The sequence below is a fragment of the Tinamus guttatus genome, unplaced genomic scaffold, assembly GCF_059628265.1.
Source record: "Tinamus guttatus ecotype Peru unplaced genomic scaffold, ASM5962826v1 Tinamus_guttatus_pri_ptg000172l, whole genome shotgun sequence".
In the NCBI taxonomy this organism is placed as follows: Eukaryota; Metazoa; Chordata; class Aves; order Tinamiformes; family Tinamidae; genus Tinamus; species Tinamus guttatus.
In genome coordinates this window covers 6,503,250-6,515,883 of record NW_028288706.1, presented here as the reverse complement: position 1 = coordinate 6,515,883, position 12,634 = coordinate 6,503,250, and the positions used below count along the sequence as shown (strand labels likewise).

At 42.0% G+C, this 12,634-nt stretch overlaps 2 protein-coding genes across 2 annotated transcripts; both read left to right on the top strand.

Annotated features, from left to right (window-relative positions):
- Nucleotides 1–5,074, top strand: ARL6IP1 (ARL6 interacting reticulophagy regulator 1). Its single transcript, XM_088523209.1, has 6 exons — nt 1–93; nt 2,128–2,261; nt 3,425–3,544; nt 3,988–4,105; nt 4,512–4,596; nt 4,842–5,074. Exons 1-6 carry the CDS (start codon nt 58–60, stop codon nt 4,958–4,960), a joined length of 612 nt encoding a protein of 203 aa, XP_088379335.1. The 5' UTR covers nt 1–57; the 3' UTR covers nt 4,961–5,074.
- A 3,017-nt stretch (nt 5,075–8,091) lies between these two features.
- Nucleotides 8,092–11,829, top strand: RPS15A (ribosomal protein S15a). Its single transcript, XM_010224337.2, has 4 exons — nt 8,092–8,229; nt 8,877–8,956; nt 10,391–10,476; nt 11,697–11,829. Exons 1-4 carry the CDS (start codon nt 8,097–8,099, stop codon nt 11,788–11,790), a joined length of 393 nt encoding a protein of 130 aa, XP_010222639.1. The 5' UTR covers nt 8,092–8,096; the 3' UTR covers nt 11,791–11,829.
- The last annotated feature ends 805 nt before the right edge of the window (nt 11,830–12,634 follow it).

Genomic DNA, 12,634 nt, shown 5'->3' with positions numbered 1-12,634 from the left:
GGCTATAAGACGCGGCGGGCGCAGCCGCGCGGGGGCGGAGGCGCAGGGCGGTGCAAGATGGCGGAGGGCGACAATAAGAGCAGCAACCAGCTGGTGAGCGGCTGTGGCGGGCGGCGGTGCTCCCCGGCCCGAGGCCCTTGGGGCTGTGCCGGGCGACGCCCAGGGAAGGGCCTTGCCACGCCCGGCCCGCACTCCCGAGCGTGGCGGCCATCCCGGCCCGCGGCAGCCCCGCCGGGCCTGGCCGCAGCCTCGCACGGGGCTTCCTCAGCGGCGGGAGCTGCGCGTAGCCGGCTGCCGTGCGGGGCCGGCCTGCGGCCTCGGGCCGAAACGGGCGCTGCCGTCGCTCTGTTGCCCACGGGCTCGTGTCTCGCCTTGCCTGATGCGCGAGGCTCGCGTTTAGTATCCGCGTCTGCGTGTTTCAACGTCCCTTGGCTGTGCTGTCGTACAGTTAAAAGATGTGAGACGACAGTGATGGGCGCGGGGTAGTTAGCCTGGCTTAGTGCTTGGGGGATGGGCTCGGGCAAGGGCCCGAGTGCATCGTGTCTGTAACAGGCAGGTGCTGGGGGAGCAGCTGTAGGTGCTCGGGGGAGCAAGGGAGGCCCCTGTGGGGCTGCCCAGCAGCGCTTCTCCACACGGGCAGCTGGCCAGCTAGGAGATGTGGGAAGGGTTCCAGCTGGCACTTTCAGTAGCTTAAAAGTGGAACAAATGCTTATGTTTCTGAACAAAAAGATAAATGGATCTATGTTGCCAAATACATGCACCATATTCTAGAGGGATGCCCCCTTCAGGGCAGAGGGTCAGATTTATGGAAACTTGGTATTAATGAAAAATTATTTCTCATGGGCATATTTTGGAATTAAGATGGTGTTGGCGTTGACAAACCTGACTTAGCAAGCTTTCTCTACCTGACCCACTGGCAAAACAAGTTGTTGTACCTCTAGGCTGTCAGAGGCAGGCTGTTACTACTATGAGCAGTGTTATATTCCACTGTTTTTATTAGATTTTCTTTTGGCTGTGGTGCTGACTTCAGACATTAAAAATAAATAAATAAATAAATTGGTGTAAAATGTTTTCTGGAGAAATGCAGCTTTTTCCCATGTGGGAGTTTGTGTTCTATAAAACATGAAATAGATGTGATAACATGAAGGTATGTCTGGTAGCTTGCTGAAGTCTTAAAATAGTTTACGATGATAATGCGTTAGACAACTGTGCTTTACTGTAGTAGCTGCATGCAGCTGTCTTTGTTACCTGGGAAATGGAGTAAGGCTTCTCACTTCAGGGCAGGCCGTTAAATGTGGCCTTCTCAAGCCAGCTGTTCAGCAAGCTGATGCTGGAGCAGATCCAAAAGATGTGCAGGGAGCAACTGTGTCGCTTGCTGCCTTTGCTAGTGTAGGAAGGGCTGCAACGGTCCCCTGGACGCATTCGTGAGCAACTTGTGGAAATAATTTGTTTCTTTGCAATCTGATTATAATCATGTGGATAACTCTTCCTTACTGTAGTTCCGGAGTTTGGGGGGGGGGGGGTGTTTTTTTTTCTCTCTCTTTTGTTAAATGTATGTCCCAAGAAACTGGTGTGCTAAAATCTGGGAGAAAGTAGTGAGAATAGCCATAAAGGAAAGCTTTTTTAGATATCTAAGCTATAATAAACAAGATGAGAGGAACACTTGAACATTTTTTAAATTAAATAATTGAAATAGACAATTTGGAATTTGGCATATTTGTCATGTAAGTGCTTTATAGGAGAATACTTTTTCTTAGGTATATTAGCAGGTTTTGTAAACTTAAAAAAAAAAAAAAGTTTTGAAGGAGAGGAAGGGTGGGAACATGCGTATGGTGAAATCATATTGGAAAATATATGTCAAAGTGCATAAAGTGAATGTAAGAGAACCCCTTATGCCAGTTAATATACTGAGATGAGAGAAGCTGCAGCTTATGCAGGATCTTGAGTTTTCTAAAGCATCACTCTTATGGTGTCATAACATTGTAGATAATTTACAGCACCATTAGTTTTGTAAGTACAGAGAAGGATTTATGACTGCAGTTTTTATCATATATGATATTTTACATACTGGAGCTAATGTGATATTTTGGTTAGTTAATAAAATGTTTTCTTCTCTTTTTTGTGTAGGCTGCAGAAACTGCTAGCTTGGAAGAGCAATTGCAAGGATGGGGAGAAGTGATTTTGATGACTGATAAAATTCTTCGCTGGGAGAGAGCCTGGTTTCCTCTTGCACTGATGAGCGTTGTTTCCTTTACTTTCCTGTAAGTAGCTCATGGAGCATAGATTAGCATTGCAGTTGCCTGGCTGGAAGCAGAACTATTCAGAAAATCAATAAGATGTTTCGTTTAAAAATCTAACCTGAAGCTCTCTTATTCCAAGTTCTGTTTCTTAATGTTCTTTAATTTTTTTTGAAAATAAAAATTGAACTGGGAACAATAAGTAACACCCGTCACATCCCACTCACATTTTACACTTCCTTTTAACTGCTCAACTATAGACTTAACATGCGCTGACGCTGAGGGGAAAGGTAGTGCTTTCTGCAAAAGCTATATGTCAGTGGTAACTGCTGCAGCTTCTTACAGTCTTCAGCTGTATGATGTTTGTCTCGATATCCAGTTAATCAGATCTGGTTTTCTTCTGTAGCAGTTTTCCCTAAGCCAACAGCAATACCTTTATGGTTTGAAGTTACAATAGAAACAATAGAAAACTTTTTTTTTTTTCTATTGAGCAGGCTTTTCAGAAATACTTATCAGAAATGCATGATGTTTAGGGCGAATTCATCCAGTTTCACACAGCTGGTACTGTTAAACTGCCTCTTCTGCCCTGTACGGGAGCAGGAGATGGGAGGGAAGAGGACAGACTCTGGGTAGTTCTTGATCAACAAGGTGAGAGATACTGAGCTGGATTGCTGGAGACACTTGTATAGGCTTTTATGCAGTGCTCTAGTAGCCTTGTAGCCTCTAGACAAGCCTTGTATAGATAAGTGTCAACATCAATGGGAAGCTTGCCAGTTGCCTCTTTTCCTTAGATTGAAGAAAAGAGGGCAGTTATAAATACAAATGTTGAGCTAGGTGAGATAGAAATAAACTGTCTTCTGGCTGATCTAAATAAAGCTTATGGTTTCCAACGGAGGTGAGGAGGCTAGAAACTAAATGAAACTGAAAAGTAACTTTTAAAATAAGTGTGATTGCGTGAACTTCAGGATGCTCACTTCTAAATCATAATTAGAAGAGGAAAAAAACAGTATTGAATAACACTATGAGGAAGTAGAACTGCTTCCGATTCCAAATTTGTAATTGGTACTTCATCAAACATGAACTTGACACTACTGCTTACAGTAGGCAGTCTGAAAAGACAGCTAAAGATGTCAAGTATTTAGTAGACTGAGTATCCAGAAATCATTTCCATTATCTTCTTTCTACAGGATGATCTACTACTTGGATCCATCTGTTCTTTCAGGCGTCTCCTGTTTTGTTATGTTCGTCTGTTTGGCTGATTACCTTGTTCCTGCTCTTGCACCTAGAATCTTTGGCTCTAACAAGTGGTGAGAAAAGCTAAAATAGTTTCTTGAGTATTAACTATGTTAGAACTTTATCAAAGTGATAGTTGACTTTGAAATGTCAAACTATATATAAAGGCATTATAAGAGGCTGGCAATCTCTATATGTGAAGTAAGGATTCATAGGAAAATGCGCTGTTTTCTTCTGTTCTTGAAAGAACTGCTGCAGTGTATCTTTATTGTTCCTTCTCCCAGCAAAAGGATGCTATTTAGTTATGCTAAACTAGTTTTTACTAATTAATGGATATTAGATACTGACAAATACTGACAAATTAGATACTGAATCATATATTCAGAAAGAGAGTAGTAGACTGTTTTTTTAAAAAAAAAAAAAAAAAAAAAAAAACCACAAGTATAATGCATATAGATGTCATCGTAACTGGTAGGTTTCATATGAAAATTCTCCTTTTCCCCTTCTCCAATAAAAGGACTACTGAGCAGCAGCAAAGATTTCATGAAATTTGCAGTAATTTGGTAAAGAGTCGTCGCAGAATTATTGGTTGGTGGAGACGTCTCTTCACACTGAAGGAAGAGAAGCCTAAGATGGTATCAGAATTTCAGTTCTTCTGTGTTGTCTCTCTTTTAAGTGTTTTAGCAGGGTTGTATCTGAAAAATATGGGGGTTTTGCACCTATATATTAATGTGCATATACACTCTCCTGAAACCAGCTTCAGGTACTATGTTAAACAAACGTTTATCAACTGGGATAGCATAATCTGGCTCCATGATAAATATCTAGATGGAAAAGAACCTAGATGCTGTAAAACTGATAAACCAAAACTAAATGAGGAAATGTGGACTTGATTATCTCATAATTTTATCAGGCCTTTGCGTAAGTGTTGCATGTGAAAGGGGCAAAGACAGTTGTAAACTTGGAACTAATGTCTCATATTGAAGCGAGGGGACAGAATTCCCAACAGATTATTGGTTGACATTCTTCTCATTTTCTTAGTACTTCATGACCATGCTGTGTTCTCTTGCTGTGGTTGCCTGGATAGGACAGCAAGTTCACAATCTCTTTCTCACATATCTTATTGGTAAGTTCACAGTATGCAAAACAGAAATAACTTTTTTTTTGTTACATGCTTATGTAGATATGAAGCTAGCGGAAGCTAGTTTAGATTATTTGAGTGTGATGGGTTTTTTTTTTTGGGGGGGGGGCGGTTAATTTTTTTTTTTAAACAGTTAATGGGATTTAAGGAAAATAAGATATTGTAAGTTGAGAGTTTAAAAAGAGTATTAAATAATTCTGTTTCATTGTGTTTTTTTTTTTTCTTTTTAGTAAGTTTCTTGCTGCTGTTTCCTGGACTAAACCAGCATGGGATCATTACAAAGTACATTGGAATGGCAAAAAGGGAGATAAACAAACTTCTCAAGCACAAGGAAAAGAAAAATGAATGAAGACTTAACTGCTGTTCACTCCTGTAAAAGGTTTCCATGGGAACAGTTTTGAGAATTAATGTATAATTAAGATAATAGAAAGAAGTTGTCTTGCTCATTGGCTTACTTTTTATTGACTCCCTGTGAAAATGTCACTCTAGCAACTGCTGTGGATTTGTGTCCTTCTTGCTCTTTTGCTGATGATTTTGCAGTCTGCAGCTGATCTCATATGAAAGATCCTGACTTTTGACTTGTGGAGCTTATTAATCTCTTCATAAAAGTAAGAGGCCCCATAAATAAATACCCCAACTCAAACAGCAATATCGTAATGTACGAATAGCATTGTTGTAATTGTTAGCTTCACCGATCATTGATATGGTTTGTGGCTACCACAGGTATGGAAGTTTCTAAATCTCACACTTTTTGGAGACTTATTACTACTGATTTTTGTGGAAAGATAATTACCTGAATAAGAATGCAGAATAATTACAGCTAAGGGTGTATATCCAGAATTGGGGGCAGAAGTTGATGCTATTGCCTCGCTGAACCTTTCTTTGCTTACTGGGCTGCATAGATCAGATTGTCTGTGAAATAGGATTCTGGAATACCTACTTTTTTTTTCAGTTATTTAGCATAAAATTCAACTTATTGCACTGAAATTGTAGAAACTGAGTTAAGGTGTGTGTTACCGTAACAGCTGATTGTTCTAAAAACTGCTGTTGTGGAGTCATGTAGTGCGTTTGGTTTTATGAATGTTGTCTGTACACATAATCATCTAGGTAGGATAGATTTGTCTCTTGTAAATAAGCCTGTCTGAATTGTTTGTGCTTTTCTATGACTTCTCCTTTCTTTCTTTTTTTTTTAACTGAACATTTTTCTTTAAAAAGCTAAAACCTGTGTTAATGAGTTTTTACTATTTTAAAATGAACTCTTCTCAGTATCTATTGTAATTGTTGAATAGATAAATACAGACTTAAGAGAAACCTCTTTCTTTTGTTCTTTGAATGTAAAGTTGTTAATCTAGAGCTGGGCCTGGGTATGTGTGTGAGTGGCACGTGGTCATCCTGTAGAGTGCTAGCTCAGTGCACAGTGTTAATAGAAAAGCACCATTTGTTCGAAATAGTCCATAGCAAATAGTGAAACTTGTACCTGGTGAGTAGTGACAGCTTCTGCTGTAGAACACCATCTGTACTTGATTAAAACTGATAAAGTGTTTCCTATTGTTAGGAAAGAGAAAAATGCCCACTAAGTCAAATGTGTAACAGGTCTGAAATGCAGATTGAGATGCTCCAGGGCAATATTGTAAACTTTGTTTAGAAAATGCTGTTTGCGCAAGAGACATGTTCTCATTTGTGTTTCTGCAGAGTTTCAACTTCAGTCAGTTGTCTTGGGCTGCCTTTCTGTTAACCTGAGACCTTCAGCTCCTGGTGTAAATCCCCAAAACAGGGAGTACTACTGCAATGCATAGGGCCCGATTACTGCTTAAATACAAATCAAAGGTGTTAGGAATTCCTACGCTCTTATTTTTTGATACATAGATTTAAGCCACTGTCAGCTTGCAATTCTCTTCCTTCAAACAACCTTGAATGGGGGATAAAGAGGGGAACCTTTCACAATATAAGCTCAGCCTCCAGGGCATTGTGCTCTTTGGCTACCATTTTTTAATAGGTCGCTTAAAAACTGTGCAAACCCTTTGCCTTTCAAGGCTGTAAGGCAAATTTCTTTTGTTTCCCCACAGCTCTGGTTAATGTTTTCACCAGGTGCTGTAGTGTGACCCTTAGCAGGGAGCTAAAGAGAGCCCAGGGGAAAATGTCTGGAGGAAGGGGACCTTTCACAGCTTCACTGGTTGCCCTGCTCTGCGTTTGCCATGGCGCAGGCGGGGCTGCTGTCGAGCCGCGTCCCCGCCGCGGGTGGCTTCGCCGCCTGGTGTCTCCGCAGTCCCCTGTGCCCTCGGCCAGGTCTCACCCACCGGGCTCGCGCTCGCCGCCCTGCGCGAAGTTTGGCCCCTCTGAGCGGCCGTAGCGCGGCCCTCCGTGGAAGCGTGCACGTCGCTATAGCGACGGAGCGGAAGTGCCTGTACGCTCCTTGCCGGAAACAGCGCGCGGCCAATCGGGGCCGGCGGAGCGTCGCGAGCGGCGCGTCAGGACAGGGCGGGAAGTCTCGCGAGAGCCGCGCGCGCGGCCCGCGCTCCTGGCACTTCCCATAAGGCCGCGCGGGGCGCGGGCCCCTTCCTTTTCCGCCATCTTGCTGCGCCGGTGAGTGGGGGGCGCCGCCGGCTCCCGTCGCCATCCGCCGCGTCCCGTCGTCATCCGCGCCCCGTCGCGCCCGCCGCTGCCGCCACGCGGGCCCCGGGCTGCGCCGCGCCCGCCCCGCCGCCTTTGGGCTGCGGCCGCGCGGCCGGGAGCCGCCGGGAGCCCCCGGAACAGCGAGGGGGAGGGCAGCGCCTCTGGGCTGCGGCTGCTCTCTGCGCAGAGCAGGGCCGGGTTCGGGTCGTGACGGGCCGAGCGTCGCGTGGGGGGCTGTGCGGGCGGTGAAACAGCCCCGTGCTGCAGGGCGGCCTCCTCGGCAATGGCTGGACTCGACGCCGGCCCAGCGGCGGGGCCACTTTGCTGCCCAGCGCCGCCCGCGCGCTCTGCTAGGAGGTGGCACCGCAGCATCATGTCCCGCAGCGCCTCGTGGGCCCGGGAGAGCTCCGCGTTCCTCACCAGGGTGCAGAAGTCGGTGCCCGGTTCCCCTCTGAGAGCAGCCTGTCAGGTGTCCCTAGTGTCACAGGTCTGCTGGTTCTCCAACAGAGCTAATGCTCCGGGAGTTTTGAAGCCTTAGATGATTCACCTACGAAAGCTGCCATGTTGGTGAAGTGTCTTCTAGGTAGTGTATTTTAAACCTGTGTGTATATGTCTATTGATAGAGTCATATTACAGGAGCAGTATGTCAGGTGTCCCAAGCTGTTACAGTGGTTATGAATCCCTTTGGACATAGCTGGCTACATGAGTTGACTTATTATTTGCTAGGGTAAAAGTGCTTTTTCATCTGTAGTGTAACTTTCTGTGAGAGTGCTAGAACTTTTAGGGCTTTAAAAAGAGTTCATTTCACAGCATATTTGTAATGTCAAGCTGGTATACGTAACTGCTGCTTCTTCCCCCCTCCACCAGGCATCATGGTGCGCATGAACGTTTTGGCCGATGCTCTTAAAAGCATCAACAATGCAGAGAAACGTGGAAAACGCCAAGTTCTCATCAGGCCGTGCTCCAAAGTAATTGTCCGGTTTTTAACTGTGATGATGAAGCATGGTAAGTTCGGCCTTCGCAAAGCTGCCCTTTTTTGCTGTGAAGGATCATCAGGAGAATGCAGTATGTTAATTTTAGATGGTTCCTTCAAAACTGTAAATGGTTTAAATGAAACAGATAATTCCTGGGTGACGGTGAGCGCTCGTTTGTGGTTTTGGGCTGTTGCTTTAATGAAGGAGATCTTTTGGAAAAGCTCAAGTGTGTTGCTAGGGTGACAACATAGTTATGTTTAGATTTTAACAATTTTGGGGTTGTAATAGCCATTGTAGAATGATTCTGCGAGCTATGTATATATGTCTTTAGATGGGTTTGCTGTTTGGAGGGGAAAGCTTATTTGATTGCTGTATTATCTCTAAAAAGAACTTCTAAGATATAGAACTATTGCAAGGGTTCTGCAGGTATGAGACAAGTTCTGAAAAGCTGAATATAATAGTCCTTTAGGGCATTTGATTTGCAACAGATTCACTGAAATGGGTTAAACTGCTGAAAATAAACACTTCGGAAACTATCTGAATTCTGTTTTTTTTAAGTGTTTTTTAGACTTACCTAAATGAAGTTGTTTGAACAAGTTTTGTGTAACCTAATTAAAATGAATCATATGTAGCTACATGTTAAACGTCTGGTTTTATCTTCTTTCTAATGTCTTTCAGGTTACATTGGTGAGTTTGAGATAATTGATGATCACAGAGCTGGGAAGATTGTTGTCAATCTCACAGGCAGACTCAACAAGGTAGGGTTTGTCTTTCTGAACTCGGTTCTCTAGGCAACTGATTAAATCTAGGACTGTTTTATCCAGATCTGGAAATGTTACTTGTAAAGAAAATGGTATTTTCCACATGGTTGCTCTCCGTAGCTTAGCGTGTTATTTCAAAATGATGTGTTTGCCTAGCTGCAGTTCTGCTAGACACAGAATACAAGCTTGAAAGTGCATTGTATTTTTCATTTTAGTTAACTGATGATTTCGTTTTCTTTTACTTTTAAGCAATTTAAAAGATGTTTGCGTTGATGGAGAGCAGTTGAGTTTTGTAGTTGATTCTTAATACCTGCAAATGGAGAGACCACAAGCTTTACTGCTGCTGCTGGATGGGCTTTGCTTGCAGCTAAGGGGAGGTTAAATGGTGCATTCTCCAATTCCATTGGTGCTTCTTAAGCTGCTGGGGCATATGATCTGTTTATGTACATCTTGACAGTTGGTGTGTTTTTTGGGTATATTTGGCTTAAAATGTTGGGTTGTCTAGTTTAGTGATGTCTTTGCAATGTAACATTGTTTCCAATTAAACTTTTCAAGTGAGAGGTGCTCTTTCAATAAATCAAAAAATAGTTCAAAATATACTGGGTAATATCATGATGATGAACAAATCTTGCAGCTAAAAATTACTTGAGCGTAGCAGGAAGAGAATTATAACACTGATGACCTGGGTGGTGTTCGGTTTTGCGATGTATGTCAGTTTTGAGTACAGTGTTCCTTAAACTGTCTCTTGGTGACTCTGTAGATGATCTTGAGTGGTACAGCTGAACATTATGCTTCCAGAAGTAGAAATAAAAGAAAAGTTGGTTCTACAAAATGTCTGTCAGTGCAGAAGATGTACTTTTAGTTTTGTTCTAGGTATTTATTGAACTAATTGAAAATGGTAGTAGTGGTCATGGTGAATAATTACTACACTTAACCTGAAAAAGATTTTTTTTTGCATGTTTATTTTCTCCTTGTTTAAAATATCTGTGTATTTTTGGCTAATGACATGTGATAATTTTTCCAAGAAATGTATCCCTGGGTAATTCAGGGATATATATTTTTTGAAGATGTAGGGTGTTGATCTTTAATGGCAGGGTATGCTTTTGTACTCTTCCAGGTCTAGCCAGTAAATTGTTACTGTAGCCTCACTAGCAATATAAGTAACTCCACGTAGGCCAGGAGTGGGGAGGGGCAAGGCTAAGGAAATAAAAGCTGTTTAGCTGTGTGAGAGTCTTAACATCTCTGAGGAAAAAGACTTGTTGCATGTTATGAGTAATGGGGAATGCTCCTTGGAACTTGAATTTTGATGACAATTAAGAAGAAAAGATTTAAAATGCAGTTGTTAATTCTTTCATGCAGTGAGTTAGAATGAGAAATGTATAAATGCAGTTTATGAAGTTTTTCAGTTTGTAATGGAGTTCTGTTTTATAGTGTGGTGTAATCAGTCCCAGATTTGATGTTCAGCTGAAGGATTTGGAAAAGTGGCAGAACAACCTGCTGCCTTCACGTCAATTTGGGTAAGTATGGAGAGGTTAATTACTTGTCCTGTGTGAAATAAGTTGGAGAAGGGAATGTATGGAAGGAGTTTTTTGTTATGCTTCCATACTGACTAAGCTAGATTCATTTCATACTTTTTTTTGATAATGAGACTGAAAGTAGAAATCAGCCTAAAGGTTAACTTGCCATATAAATGGGTTTTTTAACTAGTTTTAAAGTGGCTCTGTTTACTAAGGACTTACTTTTGATTTGCACTGAAACAATAGGAAGAATGGTGAAAACAGTTACTGGATTTTGCTTGCTTTAATTTTACTGGTCGTCATCTACAAGTGGGGAGTGAGTAATGTAGGGTATCATATCAATGGCAGTAAGTCTTGCTACTGTAGTCATGCTCATTGGGAGTGCATGAATTGGGTATGAAGTGATACAAGACTTAGAGATACTGTTAAACGTCCAAAATCCTATTATTGTTCAGTATGGTGATCATTCCCAAACATCACCAAGTCAAGAGTAATGAATCACAGTGATGTGAAGCACAGAGTTAGAAGAGTCTTGACTTGTGTAGTCCGGTCAAAGACAAGATTAGTAGTTCTTGTCATTTCTGTTGTTAAAACTCTAGAGTTAGCTTTGCTGTATCTGTAGCGTACTACTGTGTAGTGCCATATTGAGTATTTTTTTTAAGGGTATTTGTAGAGTGCTGACACAGAAGGTTCTTAATCATCAAACTGTGGATGAAATATACTGATAATCCAGATGTTGGCATTAGAAATTACTAAGGAAGCTGTAGTTGTCAGTGCAGATATCCATCTGCATTGCAGTGAGCTATGTTCAAAACACGGAGCAGTGCTAAAAGCCGTGATAAAGCAGTCAGACTTGCGAAGCTGTCTGGCACCATGGCAACCATACCTGCTCCAAAGAAAAACGTCTGCTTAAAACAGCAGCCAACTTGGTGTGGAAACTATAGAGTTGGTAGCGCTGGAGTGGTTGAAGTGACTTGACAGAAGGAGTGTATGTGAGAAATATGTACAAATATTTGTAAACCTGAAGCCTATGAATATCTTTTGTGCTTTGTGAGAAGTGTTGCATTTTGTCTGATGTTTGCTAACCCAATCTTAGTTATATTATGCAAATTTTGATAAATATTAACTGCCGTAGTACAGAAATGAAGTTATAATGCTGTCGGGTCTGCATGAGTATAGGACAAAACTTAAATTACTGAGCACTTTTTCTTTCTTAATAGGTACATAGTACTGACAACCTCAGCTGGCATCATGGACCACGAGGAGGCTAGGCGAAAACACACAGGAGGCAAAATCCTGGGATTCTTTTTCTAAAACTTGTAAAAGAGGATACTAATAAATGGTTCAAATGGACTCTGGTGTTTCCAAGCAGTATTTTAATGATTCCTAGCTGTACGTGCAAGAATGCTTGTAACAGACAGCTATTTAAGGTGCTAAAATTCTGACTTTGCTTCACGAAAGGACTTGGCGCAGACCTTTGGGTTCTACACCATCCATGATTGCAACTTTTATTTGTTAATAATACTAATATACTTTTAATATCGACCTGGCTTTCTTCTAAATGAATTACAGACAATTTTATAAAATAACTGCGGCTAGGGGAATTCTGAGCTGTGTGTTCCTCGTCCTGAGGTTGGGTCACCTCTCAGGTAATTGTCTCTCTACATACATGCAACTCCAGTGCTTCACCTGTAGGCTAAATAATAGAAGGTGCCCTGCCAGAAGCTATTTTTGGTTGTAGTCAAGATTATTTAAAAAGCTCTAGGATTGTGGAGTAGTTAAGATGTTTGATGGGTTTTTTTTGGATCACACACACTTCTTTCAAAACGTGCAGGGTATAACTGGACAGAGGTGTAAATAATTTTTTTCTCTCAAATTTCTTGTTTGATGTTTCTGGGAAATAATCTTGTACAGAGTCGGTGCTCCCACTTAACTGTTTGGTTTGGAATCTTTTAAAATCCCATTTGAAGCAAGTGAGTAAGGAGTTCTGAACCAGCAAGCAGTGAATGTCTAGTATTGTGCTGTCATTTAGGTATCTAACATGATACATGTTAGATACACATGAGGGCATAGAACTCTTGACAGGAAAATCAACAGCTTCTTTCAGGGGAATGCACAGAGCAAGTGAGTGGACAAAGAGCTGCTTGGAGACAGTAGA

Coding starts and splice junctions, on each gene's coding strand:
- ARL6IP1 (XM_088523209.1), top strand. CDS start 58: ATGGCGGAGGGCGACAATAAGAGCAGCAACCAGCTG. Junction 2,262..3,424: donor GTTGTTTCCTTTACTTTCCT/GTAAGTAGCTCA, acceptor TTCTTTCTACAG/GATGATCTACTACTTGGATC. Junction 3,545..3,987: donor ATCTTTGGCTCTAACAAGTG/GTGAGAAAAGCT, acceptor CTCCAATAAAAG/GACTACTGAGCAGCAGCAAA.
- RPS15A (XM_010224337.2), top strand. CDS start 8,097: ATGGTGCGCATGAACGTTTTGGCCGATGCTCTTAAAAGCATCAACAAT. Junction 8,230..8,876: donor AACTGTGATGATGAAGCATG/GTAAGTTCGGCC, acceptor AATGTCTTTCAG/GTTACATTGGTGAGTTTGAG. Junction 8,957..10,390: donor TCACAGGCAGACTCAACAAG/GTAGGGTTTGTC, acceptor TCTGTTTTATAG/TGTGGTGTAATCAGTCCCAG.